Source organism: Rattus rattus, chromosome 3, assembly GCF_011064425.1.
Source record: "Rattus rattus isolate New Zealand chromosome 3, Rrattus_CSIRO_v1, whole genome shotgun sequence".
Taxonomy (NCBI): Eukaryota; Metazoa; Chordata; class Mammalia; order Rodentia; family Muridae; genus Rattus; species Rattus rattus.
Window position 1 is genome coordinate 214,802,426 of NC_046156.1, and position 20,815 is coordinate 214,823,240.

The following is a 20,815-nucleotide window of genomic DNA, read 5'->3' on the forward strand; positions in this document are numbered from 1 at the left end:
AGCCACCTGAAACCCAGTGCTCAAGAGGCAGACAACTGGATGCCTAGGGTAAGCCAGAGCGGCAGAAATCTGTGAGCCTTGTGTTTGGCAAGCCACCCTGTATCGACAAATAAAGTGGAGCGCTGTTACCGTAGAGACTCAGCATGAACTTTAGGCCTTCACATGCACATGCCACACATGTGTAAACATAGATTCCCATAGGTACACCACAGAAACACACACCTGCACACGCACACCACTCACATGCACAGACATGGTGGGTAAGTGAAGAAAGTCCCAGACACAGTTTTGAATCATGAGCAGTACTAGTTGATGATCTCATCTTTTTCTTGGGGGAAAAATGGTTGACAAGTACTGTTTATGCAGACTTTGGAATTTGGCATATTTTTTCCTAAAATAAGCTATTGATTATGAGAAAAACAGATCATGCTTTTGGTTGGCAATAAAAAGTTCAGTCTTTCACATGAAAAAAAATCTAAATTTTAGAAACTTTTATCAGCTAAAGTGAGTTTGCTTTCCAATACTAAAGATGTTTGAGACAATGTTGCCAGTTGATCTATACCAGTGTGATTGTTTTGCATAATTAAATATGTTAGCATGTGGATGATATGAAGAACTCAGTAAGCTAATAATGTTCTAAATTATCATGGCAGGGATAGAAGATTGATTCCTAGTGCAAGGTGGGCAGTGGGTTGAAATGCAGTACAATGTGTTTATAAGTTTCACGTGGCACTAATCTCTAAGAAACTTCCACTTTTCAAATTTTGGTGTAGTGCTGCAGTAACAATAATTATCCTAAAGGCCTATGAAGATGCCACTGCTTTCCAGTTATGTATGCAAGGCTGGATTTTTCTCTGAATTCCTCAGGTAGAATACAGAGAGTCGCAAATGAAAATGCTGCTTTGTGTTAGTTTGTCCTTGTTTTAGAATATATAGTTATTACTCAATTCGCATGGTTTGGGTTGACAGTGGGTTGACAGTGGGTTGACAGTGGGTTGACAGGCAGGCTACAGCTGCACTGCAATTAGTTGTTAGTCATTACTTTTTCATGGTGACATTTGTAGTATCGTGGAGAACTCCACACTTCACGAACATACGCAGAAACTCTTTGGACTTCTCAGTGAATTTATGAATATGCAGTCTCCACAAATAAAAAGATTGAGAAGTCTTTTATTTACTCTATGCCTCTCATGACCTTAAGTTTAATAGCTATTTAGTTTATTCTCAGAATTATTGAAAGTGACCATAATTTCTTTGATTTTTTTCTCACTTGGTTTTTACATTTATTATTTTTTAATCTTTCCTGTTGTCATATATTCATTAGCACAATACTGGATTATATAAGGGCATTTTCATGCATGTATATAATATACTCTGAACACATTGAACTCCTATATTTCCTTCCCTTCCACTTCAGACTTAGATCTAATTCTGTACCCCAGAACTCAGTATGCTTGATTAGGTTTGGTGTTATGACTATTGGCTTTTGAATGTGGCAAATCCAGGGGGACATATTCCCTTTGTAAATCTTCCTGTGTAGGCTTTAGTAGTTTGCAATCGTCATATGAATGAATGTGTTTGGGTGCATATGAAGTGACTTTCATGATACATGTTTGTTCTCTTGTCTCCTGTCTGTCTTCTTGTGATACTCTTTATGTGGGTGTTCACAAAGTCTCTCCTAGATCCAGTTCATTTTTCCTTAACCTGCCTTGCCTAGCTTGCTTTGTTACTGTGGTTGAGAGTCCACACCTCATAGATACCCCTACCCTTAGTTTCATCTTCTCCAGGAAGATTCTCATGACACATCAGCAAGCCAAAATCAAGCAAGCAAGCAGAAAACAAATTGAAAACCCAAATTCCTTCAATTTCTAATGCTGCTAATTCTGAAGACAGTCACTATTTTAAAAAAAATCCTGCATTTGGTAGCAAGTCTTTGCAAAAAATAGGTTTTCATAGTTTGTTGTTAAATTATAAAAAATAAAAAGCTGTCTTTTATTCCCCACTTGGACCACAGTGCCCCAAGATACCTGCTAGATATCTTAAATCTCAGCAAAGCCTCTCACCCGCTGTGCTCCATCCCATATCACACGCCGAAGGCCTCTCTCTGAGCCTGGCAGCAGTCTCTCTACCTATCCAGTTCTCAAGGCAAGTTTCCATGCTAGAAACATACATCCCAACTCTGGCAGCCCAGACCAGCTGCCTCACACTCCCTTACACTTAAACCTACACATGAAAGAAACAACACAATAACCATTGATCCAATTGATAAGATATAATTGCCCACCTAAACATAAAAAGCCCGGTACACATCCATCCCTTAAGAACATGCACAACAACCTGTAAAGGTACAGCGTGGAATCTTAACGTCAGTTTCTGTGTTGTCTCTCAGCGGCTTCTCCCGTTTCCCTGACCAGGAATTGATCCCGGGCCGCGGTGGTGAGAGCACCGAACACTAACCACTAGACCACCAGATTTCTGACGGGGTTGAAGACTGATTATAGTCTCATAGCTTACTACGCTGTTTAACTCTGAAAATACATATTTTATTGGCTAGTTATCAGGTAGTATACAAGCTAGCCAGGATGTAACATAGATTTTAAGCCTTTCTTAAGCTGGAGTGGATAACTAAATGTTCTGTTTAACTGATAAAGTGTTGGACTGGGTGTTAGATACATTTTATGCTTTCAATTGCAAAATGATAATAGTTGTGCTCAGCTTATATTTGAGAGAAAAGTTTTTTTTTTTTTAATTCGACAAAAAGGGTGAAATGTTGGGCTGGAGAGATGGCTTGGCTGTTGGGAGCACTGACTGCTCTTCCAGAGGTCCTGAGTTCAAATCCCAGCAGCCACATGGTGGCTCACAACCATCTGTAAAGAGATCCGATGCCCTCTTCTGGTGTGTCTGAAGACAGCTACAGTGTACTTATGTATAATAAATGAATAAATCTTAAAAAAATATGTTAAGTAGGCACTGCAGCCTTGCATAAAAAAAAGGGTGAAATGTGGGATGATGTCACAGGCGAGGCAGGTACAAGATAGAATGAGGCCTGTCATTGGATGAGAAGGAAGGATGGGCAGGAGAAAAGTTCGAAGGAAGGGGAGGAGATGGGAACAGAAGAGGGGAGGAGGGAGAGATTAGCTGGGAGACAACATGGAGGCTGATGTTAAGATTCCACGCTGTACCTTTACAGGGTGTTGTGCATGTTCTTAAGGGATGGATGTGTACCGGGCTTTGCATGCTTAGGTGGGCAATTATGTCTTATCAATTGGGTCAAAGGTTATTGTGTTGTTTCTTTCATGTGTAGGTTTAAGTGTAAGGGAGTGTGGGGCAGCTGGGCTGGGCTGCCACGGAGTTGGGATGTGTGTTTCTAGCATGGAAAGCTAAACCTGCCTTGGGAACTGGATAGGTAGAGAGGTTGCTGCCAGGCTCAGAGAGAGGCCTGTGTGATATGGGATGGAGCAGAGCGGGTGCGAGGCTTTGGTGACTGAGACTTAGCAGACATCTTGGGGCACTGAGGTGACAGAGGGAGATAAAGGACTGCACTTTATTGTTTATATTTTTACAACAACAGTAGTTAGGTTGGACAAGATTATGAGTATAATATACATGTACCTCATAAATTAAATGCATAATTTTAATACCTTAGTTTTATTTATCTTTAATTATCTTTAATCTTTTCTTTGCTGTCCGGTCGTTATCTGCTTCCTGGTTCACCATCCAACAGTTCCTCATCCCATTTCCCTTCCCCCAAGTCCCCACCCCACTCTACCCTCCCAGGCCTCCCCCCTCCCTGGGGCCTCAAGTTTCTGGAGGGTTAGGTACATCTTCTCTCACTACGGCCAGACCAGGCGGTTCTCTGCTGTATGCGTGTCAAGGGCCTCTTATCGGTTAGTGTATACTGCTTGATTGGCAGCTCAGTGAGAGATCTTGGGGTCCAGGTTAGTTGAGACTGCTGGTCCTCCCATGGGGTCCCCCTCCCCCCCAGCTTCTTCTAGCCCTTTCCCAAGTCAACCACAGGGGTCCATGGCCTCTGACATCAGATTCTTTTGCTGCCTGTTGGGCCCCTAGAGGGCAGTCATGATAGTCGCTGTTTATGGCATCAGTAGTAGTGTCAGGCCTTGGAGCCTCCCTTCCCCCCTCCACCCCTGATCTGGATTCCGATTTGGGCTGGTCACCAAACCTTCCCTCCCTCAGTCTCTTCTTTATTTTTGTCCCTGCAGGAACAATTCTGAGTCAGAGTTTTTGACTGTGGGATGGCAACCCGATCCCTGTTTCTTCTTTACTCAGGTGCACTATGCCCCAGGAAATCACAGGTGCTTACGAAATTATAATAAGAGTCAATAAATGTATGGGCGGATTGGAGTTCTGATGAGGCGTTTCAAATGATGTTTGGAGTGAAGGCAGGGTCTGTATTGAGATGTTGGCTGATCCTGCTAGACCCAGCGCAGTACCCACCCACGTTACCATGTCCCTCCCCTCTCCATGCTGTTACCATGTCCCTCCCCTCTCCATGTTGTTACCATGTCCCTCCCCTCTCCATGCTGTTAGTTACAGCTCTGCAATTTCTACGTTATTTCTTCTTTAGCTCACATCATAAAATAATGTACTCCATGTAATTAACTGGTGAAATTACTGCTTCACAATAGTTCATAGAACTTGTTAGACTCACATCTTATAACTAATACTTTGATTTATGTTTTTATACACTTGGCTTAAGAATCAATTTAGAAATGGCTGGGGAAGACCATTGTAGAAAAAGAATGCTTCTTCACTGTTTTAAGTACCTACTACTCTATTTCATGAATAATTCCTTTAGTATTATACCAATATGATACCATCCCTCACAACACATCGCCCAAACATGAAACAAAAACTAGATTTGTAACTTTTTTTTAGCTTTAATTTTCTGTTTCAACTAAAAAGCCTGATTCACATTTCACTCAACTAATGTTTCTGAGCAAACAGACTTGACAACTCCTACTGCTGATCGTCCATTGAACTTCCATTGATCTTCCAAATGAATATTCAGCAAAATGCCAGTTAAGAACAGGTGCTACAAAGATGGCCCCCTGATTAAGAATATGAAATGCTCATACAGAGGACCTGAGTTTTGTCCCAGCTTCCATATTGGGCGGATTACAGCTGTCCAGAATTCCAGCACCAGGGACATCCAGCACCCTTTCATGCCTCCAAGGCACTTGCACTCAGGTTCACATACCTATGTGTAATTAAAATGAATTAAAAAAAACAAAACAGGGTATACTGTATTGAAGAGACTGTTTCTAGTGTGAAACAGAATAAAGGCGGCTTCAAATATGATGGATCTATTTACTGGCCTCAGTGTTTGTGTCAAGACTCTAAAGTCATTTTAGTTAAATATGATAATTAGGTAAATATATATATTTTATCTCTTGACACACACACACACACACATATATATATATATATATATTCTTATCTCTTGACTCTTGTCAATAGTGAGATTTTGTAGTAGTTCAGGGCTTTCCAAATGTGTCAGAAATGTCAAATTCATTCCTGATTCAGGATGCCATTCCAGGATCAGATGACAGATGGGGGCAGGGCAAAAGCATAAACATGATTTTGAAGACTCTGTTGATCATGGGCCCACACATAGAGGAACTGTTTTTAAAGTAACAAAACTTCAGGGGATGATATCTAATATTTGTGATCATTAATAGTATTTTTTTTTTTTTTAGCCAAGCATCCTACATGATTCATTCTTATAGACTCTTGACACTTAAACGAAAGTTTTGTAGGTAAACATTGTTAAATACAGCACAAACCCATCACAATTTTCTGTTTAAACCTCATTCATGGCATGTATTTGATCACACTTGTCTAGCATGTCAGGAGGCTATAGATGTGGTTTTACTACTTGAAGGGGTGGTGTGGAAACAAAGCTTTATTCTAGTTCTGATCGCCCCAGGTCATGTTTTTTAAGTATAAAAAAGAGCCTTCACACACTTCTTTTTTCTTTCCTTTTTTCACATTTTTTATTGCATATTTTTAATTTACATATCAAATGTTATTCCCTTTCCCGGTTTCCTGTCCATAAGCCCTCTCTCCCATCCCCTACCTCCTTTTATGAGTGTGTTTCTCCACCCATCAACCAACCCCTTCTTGACTCCCTGCCCTGACATACTTCTACACTGGGTGTTCAGTCTTGGCAGGACCAAGGGCTTCTTCTCCCATTGATTCCCAACAAGGCCATCCTCTGCTACATATGCAGCGAGAGCCATGGATCTGTCCATGTGTACTCTTTGAGTAGTGGTTTAGTCCCTGGGAGCTCTGGTTGGTTGGTATTGTTGTTCTTCTGGGGTTGCAAGCCCCTTCAGCCTTCAATCCTTTCTCTAACTCCTCCAATAGAGACCCTATTCTCAGTTCAGTGGTTTGCTGCTAGCATTCGCTTCTATGTTTGTCATGCACTGGCAGAGCCTCTCAGGAGACAACTCCTGTCAGCATGCACTTTTTGGTATCAGCAATATTGTCTAGGTTTGGTGGCTCTGTGTATATGGGCTGGATCCTCAGGAGGGGCAGGCTCTGAATGGCCATTCCTTCAGTATCTGCTTCAAATTTTGTCTCCATGTCTGCTCCTATGAATATTTTTTGTTCGCCTTTTAAGAAAGACTGAAGCATCCGCACTTTGGTTGTCTTTCTTCTTGACCTTCATGTGGTCTATGATTGTATCTTGAGTAATTCAAGCTTTTGCACTAATATCCACTTATCGCTGAGTGCATAACCTGTGTGGTTTTTTTTGTTTGTTTGTTTGTTTTTGTGATTGAGTTACCTCACTCAGGATGATATTTTCTAGTGCCATCCATTTGCCTATGAATTTCATGAAGTCATTGTTTTGATAGCTGAGTAGTACTCCATTGTGTAGATGTACCACATTTTCTGTGTCCATTCCTCTGTTGAAGGGCATCTGGGTTCTTTGTAGCTTCTGGCTATTATAAATAAGGCTGCTATGAACATAGTGGAGCACATATCTTTGTTATATTGGAACATCTTTTGGGTATATGCCCAGGAGAGATATACCTGGGTCCTCAGGTAGCACTATATTCAATTTTCTGAGGAACCTCCATACTGATTTCCAAAGTGGTTGTACCAGTTTGCAATCCCACCAACAATGGAGGAATGTTCCTCTTTCTCCACATCCTTGCCAGTTTTGTACCATTCCTTCACCTGTTTGGTTGTGTTTTTTTCTGTAATTCTTTAAGGGATTTTTGTGTTTCATTTTTAAGGGCTTCTACTTGTTTACTTGTCTTGTACGGTATTTGTTTAAGGGAGTTATTTATGTCCTTCTTAAAGTCCTCTATCATCATCATGAGACATAATTTTTAATTCAAATCTTTCTTTTCTGTTGTGTTTGGATATCCACTATTTGCTTTGGTTGGAGAACAGGGCTCTGATGATGCTAAATAGTCTTGGTTTCTGTTGCTTAGATTCCTATGCTTGCCCCTGCAATCAGGTTGTTTCTGGTGTTGGCTGGTCTTGCTGTCTCTGACAGTGGCTTGACCCTCCCGTAAGTGTGTCAGCTTTTCTGCAGACCTGTTTTCTCCCAGGGGGATCTGGGTATAGAGAGCTGTGGGACCAAGTCAGTTCTAGGTGCAGACAGAAATGGGAAGTGTCCAGTCCCAGAGTGCTCCTGGGTTTGTGTGTCCTGAGGGCTCCAGGCGGGTTGCTCGGAACCGAAGAGTTGGTCTTACCTCTGTGGTAAGGTGTTTCAGTGTTCAGGACAACTGGCTTTCAGCTCTGGGTGCCGGCAGAGACTGGAAGGATCCTCTCTCTGACTGTTCCTAGGTTCTTGTGTTCAGAGGGCTCTAGGCAGGTTCCTCTTGGGACAGGAATGTGAGCAGAAGTTGTGGTCTCTCCTGAGCTCTCAGGATTTTCCACACTTCTGAGAGTCCAGCTCTCTCCCCGATGGGATTTGGGTAAAGAGAGGTGTGGTACCAGGTCAGCTCAGGGTGCATGCAGAAACCGGAAGGGTCCTGCCCCTGATTGCTCCTAGGTTCCTGTGTCCACAGGGCAGTAGTCAGGTTCCTCTTGAGCCAGGAATGAAAGTAGAGGTGGCAGTCTCCCTGACCTCTCAGGATTGTCTGCAGTTCTCCCCTTCACACATGTCTAAGTAAATCTTTGGATTGGTTTACTTTCTGTCCTTTGCAGGAAGAAAGCATTGAATATTAACATATTCAAATTAGTGGCTTATTAGCTTATATTGTACAAAAATTCATCCTTACCAAGGCAGATACCAAGCCCAGGAGTTGCTGGCCAGCATAAAGAGGACTCAGTGTGTGTATCTGTGTATGTGTCTTTGTGTGTGTGCATTTCTCTCTCTCTCTCTCTCTCTCTCTCTCTCTCTCTCTCTCTCTCTCTCTCTCTCTCTCTCTGTGTATGAGTGTGTCTGTGTGTTGTTTATTTGTGTTATTGTTTATTTTATTTTATTTTTTGTCAGAGAAAGAACATGATATTGAATGGGCGGAGGGTAGAAACTGGCCAAAGATAGGTGAGGGGAAAGAATATGACCAAACATATATTGATTTATCAAATAATAAATAAAAACAATATTTGGAGGACCAATTGGAGCAAATCAGTTGTTATTGTGTTGGAAGTCGAAATACACAGGAATCCTGCTTTTTAGTATGTACACATTCCTTCTTTATAAATTTAGGTATTTTCACATAGCATTTCTCTGTTAATACATAGGTATCTATTTTTAAGGGATGAAATGCTTGTATATAGTAATGTATTATTAGAATCTATGTGTGGTTCTTGTTTAATCTCCATCCAAGTCTGGCTGTCATTATGATCTGTTTAAGAAGGGCCCAGAAGGAGCTGATGAGTGTACAGTGAAGAGGCTCCGATAATGACCCTGGACCACACCTATCCCATCACACATTTGCTCAGGTACATCCTGCCAGTGTGCAGTACCAAGCAGAGCCCTTAGAGGAAATCACAGGAGGTCATACTGTGCACTTGGGACTTTCTTGATGCTTTTTCCCCTCCTTAGTCTTTAAGGTTGGAGGGCCTTACCTATGGAACACTCAGTTCTGTCTACGTTGCTGGATGACTGGAAGGCGTCACAGTCACCAGGTCAGGTAGTGAGAACACTGAGCCCATTACAGAGGCAGTATCAGGGGATACTAACACAAAGAACACTATCACCGATGCTTAAGAAGCAAGATGGGGACCAACAAACAATGCAGACAGTAAACATTTAAGGCATCCTATAACAAATGTTCTGTGGTATACTATCTTGTGAAGAAACTCAGGTTTACCTCTAAGGATGGCCCTCAGAGTTTTGCAGATTAATTGGCATCCTGAAGTGATACATGTATAGTTATTTAAAACCAGAAGAAAAACTGTAACACTAGAAATAGTGTGACTCATAACTTGAATGCTAAACTGAGGTCGCTGGTAGATGTTGGAGGCCTGGTAGATATTTTTCTGTTGCTTATTTTAAGTAGGAATAGTTTCCTGTGCTCACCATGTACCTTGTGAATGAACTCTAACTCACACTTAAAACAAAATGCAAAATTCAGTGTGTAAGTTATTTTTTTTTATAAAGGGCTTTATTTTTATTGAAAATCATTTCTCATACAATGTATTCTGATCATGGTTTTCCTCCCCCAACCTTACCCCACTCTATTCCCACCCCCACTCTATTTAGAAACCAAGCAAATAGGTAAATAAAAAACAAACAAACCAGAATAAAAAACAAAGCAAGAAAAACACCCCATGAGAAATACAGACACACAGAGACACCCAGACTCTGAAAAGCAAAACCTATAAAAACACAAACATCTGAAATCATAATACATGAGCAAAAAATCAAAAGATAAAAACAGCCAAACAAAGCAATATGAGACAAAGCTCTTCAAAAAATACCATTGAGTTTGTTTTGTGTGGGCCATCTACTGCTGGGCATGGAGCCTACCCTTAAGTGTGCTTTGTATCCCAGTGAGACTCCATTAGGCAAAACTAATGTTTCCTTTGTAAGCAGTCTGTCAGTTGGAGAAAGCTAAGGGTGAGCTCACATCCATTCCCCCCTCTCCACACATCGAAACAATATCATGACATCAAAACTATTTTATCTAGTGTAATTGGATGTACTTAGTCTCTTCCTTCTGTCTGCACTCACTACTTGCACTGTCTCAGACTGTCTTGATATACCGCTTATCAAATTTTATGTATACAGACCCCTTGTACATGGTCTTTGAAAACATTTATCTCTTCACTTCCAGGCTTAGTAGATCAATCCTGGCCTCTGTAGAATCATAAATCCATCCCACAGTTGTCAATTTGAAACATCGCTTTGATGTTTTAATATCCAATTAAGTCAGTATATATTTAGAACTCATCTCTAGTTCTTACAAAAATTCCTTGTCAATTTGATAAGGAAAAGCCATAGGTGGGCTTGCTTGACCTGTTGGCACTTCCTGAAAGCGAGTTACTTCCTCTGTATCGCTCTATTCAGAGGTGCCTGAGAAGGACAGAGAGCTATAAAATGCGTGTTGGGCAACTCATCTTAAGGTGGAGGGAGAAACGGCTTGAAGGGTGAAGGTATACATATTCTTGAGCAATATTAGTGATACAACTTAATTACGAGGGATTTCGAAGAGTCACGATGACTAGCAGTAAGGTTGTTTGAGGAAGAGGCATTCAAATCAGAACTAAGTTTAAGAAAGACTTTGTTTCAAGTGATTCTCACCAATCATGGAGTCAGTGTAAGACTTCTTTGTTTATTAGGGAGATTCTCCTCTGCCTCCTTGGTGCTGACATTAACGACAGCATGCTGGGGGCTGGACATGGATATAGTAGCATGCATTTCATGGTTCTAAGACTCATCCACAAACTATCTCAGGCAGCGACCAATGGCGAGCACTTTCCAGTCAATCACTTAGTAGTAGATCCATCTCAGACACAGGAACAGCATTTCATCCTTAAGGGAATTGGTGTAGGTAATGGACTTGCATTCCTAGTACGTCTTGCCAGCACCAACACCTAAAGGCACAATGGGTGCCTGTTTTAACCAGTTGGGAACATGTGTCATGTGATCACATATTATATGACGGTTTGACAGTAGGCACACAGAAATAGCAAGCAATTGCCTTTCTACCGTCTCACCCGAAGCAAACGCATTTGATAACGAGTGAAAGACTCAGGCGAGTTGCTGGCTTAGAGCTTGTCTCGCAGAGTTGGGACGTTGTCCCAGGATGTCCTATGTGCAGTCAGTGCTGTTATTGGCTTCTGTGTACTTGATAACTGCAGCTAAAGCTCAGGAAGCAGGAAGTAGAAGCGAGACTGGCCCTAGCCCCACAAGTCTTTCTGATTCACCATCTGAATCTGTGTCCAGCCTTTGTCCTTCTCACACTGCCACTTTCTGTCCTGAGTTAGTTTCGGGGAATAACCTGACTGATAGAAGACACACCTAGAGCTTCACTCGACCCTTATCTGGTTGCTTCACCTTGTACCACATGGCCACCAGACAACTGTCATGGTGACCCACGGGTGCCCCCTCCTGTTTACTTCAGAGCCACATGGGTTCCTGCTGCTCCTTAAAATTCAGGATTTGCTGGAAAAAGTCCTGACAAGTCCATTCGATTTGAGAAATATTTCCGCTATTACCTGCCAGTAGACACGTTCCAAATCGGCTTTCTCCAGACCTAACAGCGGCACCAAAGTGAATCTTATGCATGAGAGATACTGGACTCTGTTCAGTGCGGTTCTTTCCCTGTGTATCCAAATGCAACAATGAAGTCGAACTGAGGCCCTATGGAGGGATGCAGATTTTTTTTAAAAACTCCAGACTTCTTGGTCCATATAGCTTTGACTCATTGTCTTAAGCTATTTAGAACACATATTACCTTTTATAATACATATATATGTATATATACATATATATGTACATACACAGATATGGTTATGTTTTCAAGTGTGCATAATAAAAGCATTAAAATGATGTCAAGCAGAACACAAAATATCCTTTATATTTTGTTTCCTCCATATAAAAAATTTATTATCAATTAATTATTTAATTAATTAATTGTTTATTTTAGGAATCATGGCCTTGCTGTGTAGTCCAGGCTGTCTTGGAACTCACAGAAATCCTAGTCTTCTGTCTTAGTTCCTCAAGTGCTTGAACTAAAAGCCACCACATCTAGGTAGACATTTCTAAAGTATTTACCTTGTTTGCTTTGTATCAATCCCAAGTGGTTGCACCTAGTATAGTATATGTATGCTTTTAGACCCATTCTTAGGATGTTCTGGATGATGTGTCTAGACATTCCTTCTTCCCTGATTTGGCCCGTCTGCACTTTATCTTTTGTTATATTGTAAGATTCTTGCCTTCTTAGGAATTCCTTAGGAAGGATTGTACATTATTTTGGAAAAAATCTATTTTGTAACCATCACACCTAGCACTGTGTCTAGCAGGCAGGAGCTACCTATGAACTATGTATGTAGTGAAGAGATCACAGTTGTTTTTGCTTTGTACCTGATAAGCATGGGAGGAAAAAATGGTCTCAAATATACTTTGATAGTGTAGTGGCCCCAAGCCTGTCTGGGGGCATGGAAAGTCATACAACTATGAAATAAAGAACAGAAGGACTCGTGAAAGCTAATTTCATCACTGGTGCACTAAAAATTGCTTATACTCAATTTCAGATGACAGAGGAGGGGTCCACTGTTTCCTGTGTGGTGGAGAGAACCAGGGGAGCCCTGGGTTATGTTCGTGTTTTCTACACCATCTCCCAGATCGAGTCAGAAGGCCTCCATTACCTCGTTGATGATTTTGCTAATGCCAGTGGCACCATCACCTTCCTGCCTTGGCAGAGGTCTGAGGTAAACTCTTCTGCCTGCATTTCTTTGGATGCTTCTCAGAAAGGATTTCACCATCTATTTATTCATTGATTAGCAATTTCTTGGTGTTTACCCATTTTAAACTATGTGTGAGTTGAGGAGTATCCACTATTCTATAAGACAGAAAATAATTTTGCTTTCTACAAGAGGGACGTTAAGAGTTTTGAAGGTTAGTTTTATAAATTCTTCAATGATGCTACAATAAAATTGATATAGCTTGAGGATATATCATTCGAGATTTGTATTATTAAAATTTCTTTTACTTATCTATTTTGAAATATATAGCCAAGATTGGCCATGGACATGTCATCCTCCTGCCTCAGCCTCCTGAGTCCTGGTGTTATAGATGTGTATTACCATTCCTATGTGTTATATTGCTATCACAACATTTCACACAGGAGAGTTTATAAACTGCAGCATTTCATTGTTTATGGTTATAAATCGTGGGATTCCCCAGGGCAGGATGCTTGCAGATTCAGTGTCTGCTGAGGCTCCTTTCCTGCTCCAAATCTATGCTACCAATTGGCTTTCGTAGGCAGCATAAATGAGCTTCCACGGCCTCTGTCTCATCCCACTCAAGAAGTCTCCTTTAAGAACAGGTTTCTTCCTAAGGCTCGTCTCCTAATACCATCACCTTAGGAGCAAGATATTAACATCTCAATTTTGGGGGTTTCACATTCAGCTCATTAAAGCAAACATTATTAAGGAATTAACATCCTCAGATCTCTTTTTATTTATATATGTGCCTACACAGGTATGTATGCGTAAACGTGCAAGTTCATGTTGAAATAATCAAGTGACGTCTGATGGCAGTTTGAATCATATATTATTTAATTGGTTGTTTTCTTAACTGGTAGTCACTACTGTGCTTTTGCACTAAACAGGTCCTGAATTTACATGTTCTTGATGAGAACATCCCTGAGCTGAATGAATATTTTCGTGTGACGCTCGTGTCTGCAGTTCCAGGAGACGGCAAACTTGGTTCAACCCCTGTCAGTGGTGCCAGCATAGATCCTGAGAAGGAAACCACAGACATCACTGTCAAAGCTAGCGATCACCCTTATGGTAAAGCACTCTGCTGAATTAATTGTTCTCTCTTCGCTCGCTGTTCTCAGTTTCTTTCTTCTTTCTTTCTCTAAAAAGAACTTACAAGGGAATCTGCACTAGAACTCCCTTAAGACCTTAAGAGCAGCATGAGCATCTATGTTGCTGTTTTGTGGGACATCGACTATGAAAGACAATGTAAAGATCAACCTCTCAGCTTAAATAATACATTCAGAGAGTCTCCCAGTGCTATTTAAAGTGAACAAGTACGTTTACACGGTTATCAAAGTTCATATAATGAAAATACTTAGATTGCTTTGTGTCTTAGCGTTTCGACTGCTGTGAAGAGACACCATGGCCAAGGCAACTCTTACAAAGGAAAACATTTGGTTGGGGCTGGCAAACAGTTTGAGAGTTGTAGTGCGTTATCATCATAGTGGGAAGTGTGGTAGTATCCAGGCAGATAGGGTGCTGGAGAAGGAGCCAAGAGTTCTTCATCCATAGACAGCAAAGGAGACCGTGTTTCACACTGGGTGGAGCTTGAGCATACAGACCTCAAAGCCCATTCCCACATTGTCACATTTTCTCTGACAAGGTCACACTCCAACAAGGCCATACCTCCAAATAGTGCCACTTCCCATGGACCAGTCATTCTAGCACATGTGTCTGTGGAAGCCATTCCTATTCAAACCACCCACAGTATGTTCATATTGAAGTAATTAAAAATTCTGTAATTTATGTTTTAATAGATTTCAACAGGTGGAGTCTCACTATAGTAGTTTAACTATTATCCTAACAAGCAATAGATTTAATTGGAAACCATTGATGTTGAAATTATTTTTTATTAAAATGATATTTTGTGTGTGAATGACAAGGGCATTTTTAAGTGTTTTGGTAGGAAAACTAGGATTGTCTTTTTCTGTTTTTAGAATAAATTTTAAAGAAAATGTTGACTATTCTTTAGAGTATCATCAGTATGGCTCTACATGAATTCAAGAATTCCAGAAACTTGTCAAATATGAGTAAATGTTTGGAAACACATTATTTTTAAATTTCCTTAGTGTTTCTCTTATTGATTATTCAGTGGATTGACAAAGATTTCTTTGAGTAGAGACAAAAATTAACATTTTAATGGTGGGCATTAAGAAGGTTTAAAAGCATTCTGGGTGTGACTGTGGACATTCCTAGAAGACATGGTCTCACAGGACACTCCTGTCCTCTGGTTCTTACACTATTCTTGCCCCCTCTAACACAATGATTCCAAGACTTTGGTCAGAATCTGTGTTACAGATCTATCATTTGGGACGACTCTGCATTGACAATTGGTCGTAGGTTCTGTAAACGTCTCCATCTGTTGCATTAGAGAAGTTTCCTCACTGGGGGGTGAGGGTTACAGTTACCCGTGGGCATATAGAAAGTTTTAGAACGTAGTGGGGATTATGCTGGTTTAGTAAAATGGTACTCGTAGGTTTTCCTCCAAGATTCATGACTTCACTAACCCTGAGTATTGGTGGGGTTCACAGTACCAGGCATGATTTTCTTCTTGCTGAGGGGTCCTAGGTCCAGTCAGAGAGAGGCTGGTTGCTGCTAGGATATGCATGTTACACATTACCCTTGGCATCATCATGCCGTGCTTGTTGTTGTGGTTCATAGGTGTCAAAGCCAGGGAGGGCGATTGGTTTCTTCCCTCCTGCACTCTCAATATGTGCCATTATGAAGGCTTAAAGAACAGTTATGGGTGTCTGACATTTCTAGAAGACTTGGTCATACATCACACTCACCAATATAACTGCTGAAACATGAGCTGACCGAGGATGGCACCAACAGACACACTAATACAGACAGCCGGAAGTTTCTTCAGGCCTCAACCTTACACAAAAACCTACAGGAAACCAAGCTGTGCTGAAAGTGGGAGAAACTGTCATTCCTAGGGAAGAGCACAGCTACTGGTTATTGAATATCAAATGATCAGCTCTGAAAACACACACACACACACACACACACACAGACAGACACAGACAGACATACATACATACAGACAGACAGACACACACACACACACACACACACACACACACAGTGTTACTGCCGTGTAGACTGAACAGGCTGTATTTCTGTATTTAAGCATATATATCCCTATATATACACACATCTATTTACATAAGAACTATTAATGAAAAAGAAGCTATGAATTTGAAATAAGTAAGGAGAGATATATGGGGGGGGGAAGGGATTCTGATGTGAGTATAATCTCAAAAATAAAGGAAATAATTTTAAAACGTCATATGAAAAGTATTCTGCATCAAAAGTATGTTAATAAAGCTTTGTTAAAATCTCTCCTATGTGAAGCTCCTTGGGAGTTTAGCTGGATAGTAGAAATGACTGCCCAAGATTGTTTGTAGCAAAGATTGAACTGATGTGCAAGGGCTTCCTCCATAGTGACTAAGACACCCCCGCCCCCCCCCCCACACGTGTCTTTGTCTCTACCAGGGTTGCTGCAGTTCTCCACAGGGCTGCCTCCTCAACCTGAAGATGCAATGAGTCTGCCTGCCAGCAGTGTGCCACACATCACAGTGCAGGAAGAGGATGGAGAAATCCGTTTGCTGGTTGTTCGTGCACAAGGGCTCCTTGGCCGAGTGACTGTGGGATTTAGAACAGTGTCCCTGACAGCATTTAGTCCAGGGGACTACCAGGTACATATTACTAAGACCTAACATTTCTTATTTTATGTGTATGAGTGTTTTGCCTGCATGAGTGTCTGTGCACATATGCCTGCCATCCGTGTTGAGATCAGAAGAGAAACTCAGGTTCCCTGAAATGAGAGTTTCAGAAACTTGAGAGCCAACATGTCCTCAGGACAGATAGGTGCTCTTAACCAACGAGCCCTTCCTTCAGCCCATCACCACGCCTTTGAAGGAGCATTTATACCTTTGCACTTGGACTCAGTCCTCCTGGAGGATTGCAAGCATCGAGCATTTTATGAGGAACCCATCAAGCAAACAAACAAGCACTGGTTGTTTTATGATCTTTTTTAAATTTGTGGAAGTTGTCAGTTTATTGCAATGAAACATGGCACTTAGATAGCTATCAGATTGGATGTTATACTCACTCTAGGTTTCCCTGTGTAGTTTGTTATAATGGCATAGCTTTGGTTGGATCATGTAACAATATGATCCTTAACTCCTTCAAACTCTTTAAGAAAGTTCACTAGATAAAATTAAAAATTGCAAAGATAATATATGTGCAGGGCTTTAAAATGTTATCATTTTTTTCTTCAATGGAGAAGCAACGTGGCACTTTAGTATGGTTCTAAGGATTTAGAAATGGACAGAACAGGGTTTTCATTTGATCTCTCTATGTGGATTGTAGAGATCCCTCCTTCCTGCTATGAAAGTCTTTACCTATAAGGTCATAGTATATCCACTGGGCAGGATCACTCTGTAGATGAATGGCAACATTGAATGTGTTACACACTATTCATGATACATATATAGTAACATTCACCACTGCCTACTCATAAGATTGACAGCAGTCTTACGAAAGAAAATGATTAGAGTTTCTTCTTGGGAATCCTTCTCAATTACATACTTCAATGTTTATTGTTTCCCCAGTAATTCATTCTTTTAAGTTTTCAGTTTCTTGTTCCCTACCTTCCTCTTCCACAGTAATTTGTATTTACTCTTTCTTCTGAGCTGCATGATCTTGGCTAACTGAACTCCACTAATTTCAGCTCTAACCTAGTGAGTTATATAGTCTTAGACTTCTTCTTCCAACAACGCTAGATTAGTGAGGCAACAGTGTTGGGAAGGGCACCAGTGTTGGGAAGGGCCCAAGCTGTCAAATGAACTGCAGGAAGGCATTTTCCCTGTGATGTGGAGGACTGGCTAGGAAGGAAGCTATGGTCTGTGTAGACAGGATGACTCTAACCTCACAGGCCATCTGACACTTTCAGCTTTTTACAATTTTTTTTTATAAAGAGAAGAAATGCAGAGGGACTGTGCATCCATACACATTAAGCTTCATTGTGGAGAATGGGGTCCGGGAGGCAAACGTTGGATGTAGAAAGGCAAATGGAGCCTTGTGAAGGAGCCAAGACAAGAGGGATTTGAACTAGGCTAGCGCCGCAATCCACAGACAACTAGACAGGTTCAAGCAATGATTTCGGGAGAAGGTGGCAGGGTCTGAGGGTCAGTGTGGCTGGCAGAGCAAAGGGTGTCAAGAATGTCTCTTGATAGAGTTATGATGTTAACAGTAGGTTATACTGTTCGAGGACTCAGTGTCATGGAGACGAATGAACAAAGCAGAGTTTTAGGAAAAAGGTAATAAATGTGAGACTTTGACAGAAATCATTAGAAAAATTCAGTTGTTAAGTCTGGATGTCAGAGGTTAGAAGACACACAGCCCTGGAAGTTGTGGACATCTACATAATATCAAAAGCCCGGGGAATTGTTGGTTTGTCTAGATGGACTGTCTGGAGAGTCTGGAGAGTTTGTTGAGTTAAACTCTGCCAGGAACACTGACAGAGAGGACTTTGGACAATACAAAAAGACAGAGAAAGCAGCATAGAGTATCACCACAGATGAGCAAGCCCAGAAGTGTTGACTGTAAGACACTGTTGGGGTTAAGTCAGTTTCCTAAGATGGTCAAGTGTCCGTCTGTCCTTTGACCTGTGGAATTCCTCTACCTAGTGCCAAAGTCCAGGCACACTGGCTCCATCTCCACTCTTATTTATTTCACATATTCCACCTGATGACTTTAATAATTAATAATATGTAACACTCTTTCATCTTCGCAAAGTTCTAATTAAGAATTTGACGTTTGCCTGCATGTATGTCTGCTCACCGTGTGCATACCTGATGCTCACATATGGGCAGGTATGTGAGGGCACTGTAACTCCTCGAAATGAACTTATAGATGATTGTGAGCTGCCATGTGGGTACTGGAAATTGAACCGGGGTCTTCTGAAAGAACAGCCGCTAGTGTTCTTAACTGATGAGTTCCAATACTCTTTCTAGAACTTCTTCGTAGAGTTTGATTGGTCTTGGCTACTGGTGTCCGACATGCTGACAATGAGTAACTGAGTGAACCCACGCTCCAACCTCTCATTTAGAGCTAAGATTATTAACAGCTATAGAAGGTGAAATAGGCATTCACATACAATGATGCCAACATATTAAATTACGTTAAAGTTTATGGCAGTAAACTCAAGAAGAAAATGGTTTTGTTAAGTATTGGAAGAGAAATGTTTCTTTAAGAATCTTTATGTGTCAACTATGAAGATTTCTTAAATCTCTTGTTTTTGATGAAGAAGAAGTGAGAAAAACAGAAGTCCACTTACTTTGTGTAGTTGAAAATAAGTATTTGTTAGAGCTTGAGGAGTATCTCATTGGTAGACCATTTGATAATCACACACAAGAATAATGAAAAGCACATGTGTTTTGAATTTACATTCTACATTTTCATATTTACTTATGTGAGTTTAATTTTTCCCATTTTCAGAATTTATGACAATTTGGCATACAGTAAACATTTTCATTTTGCAATTTTACATACAGAATAATTGTTCGTTTGTGTTTCAGAGTATTGCTGGCACATTAGAATTTCAATCAGGAGAAAGATACAAATATATTTTTGTCAACATCACTGATAATTCCGTTCCTGAACTGGAAAAGTCTTTTAAAGTTGAGTTGTTAAACTTGGATGGAGGAGGTAAGATGGGTAACATATAAATAGCAAATATTTACTTGTCTGCTAACCATGATGTCACTAGGTAGAGTCAATTCAAAGATTCCTCTGAATCAGTCACAGTACATTGGCACTGAATGGAAAAATTACTGCTGCCATTCCTATTGACGGGCTCTAAAGTGACCTGGTTATTTTCTTTCTTTTTGAAATGTCTTAATAGTTGCACTAGAGCTGTCTTCGGATATAATGCATACATCTGTTAGTGTAGTCCAGAGTAATAATTCCAGGGAAGACAGGTCTATGATATCTTATTCTGAATTTTGCCAGTTAGAAAACTCATTATCAAAGGCCTTTGCAGCTAAAATTCAATGCGTAGCAATACTTTCTGTTAGAAATACGAAGCTGTTCATATCTCTTCCACTGGGATGAGCAATTTCTGTGTTTCTTTGCAGAAATATTGATGTATTTATCAGGTAGGTGCTGCTTAGGCAGAGATCAAATACATGCAGCATGCACTGCATGTGCTTTGATAGCTATAAGAAAGGTAGTGTTTTCACAGCATTTTCTTAAATAGCAAAGCCTGGCATTGATCTCATTGTCAACATCTGCATTACGTAACGAAGAAAGTCATAGTCTAGAGAGCTTTCAAACTGGAAATCTAGGAAGAGCGTGTATACAAGAACTGTCTTTCTATATGATTAAGGTTTTTGGGTAAGTAAACAAAATTCCCTTTTCCTGTGTTACTAACCTAGATGAAAACGCAGGGAACCAAGCGAGTGCTTGGGAGCAGAGGACATAGTCAACAGGCAGTGTTGCACCCAGGTGAATGTATAAAGCAGGAAGAGGAGCTGCACAGTTCCACGTGCAAATGCCACTGTTGTCTATGGACAGCTTCACTTAGCCACAGGGGCGTCCTCACGCTGGCCTTATCATTTCAGTGATGAGAAGATCAGTGTGCACTATTAGAAGTCACTGTTTGTATCACTGAGCTCAAATGATACTTAAATAATAGAAAGAGAATGTTAGTGACTGTCACCAGCATGGTTAATAATGAACAGATCTCCCATGCTCATGGATTGACAGGATTAATATAGTAAAAATGGACATTTTACCAAAAGCAATCTACAGATTCAATGCAATCACCATCAAAATTCCAATCCAATTCTTCATAGAGTTAGAACAATTTGCAAATTCATCTGGAGTAACA

At 40.7% G+C, this 20,815-nt stretch overlaps 1 protein-coding gene across 1 annotated transcript in view; it reads left to right on the forward strand.

Moving 5' to 3' along the window:
• Nucleotides 1–20,815, forward strand: part of Adgrv1 (adhesion G protein-coupled receptor V1) — an 81,392-nt gene that overhangs the window by 28,295 nt on the left and 32,282 nt on the right. Inside the window, exons 18-21 of the mRNA XM_032899093.1 lie at nt 12,685–12,861; nt 13,764–13,944; nt 16,414–16,616; nt 19,503–19,632. Of these exons, the coding sequence (XP_032754984.1) occupies nt 12,685–12,861; nt 13,764–13,944; nt 16,414–16,616; nt 19,503–19,632 (691 nt within the window). The remainder of the gene's footprint in view (nt 1–12,684; nt 12,862–13,763; nt 13,945–16,413; nt 16,617–19,502; nt 19,633–20,815) is intronic.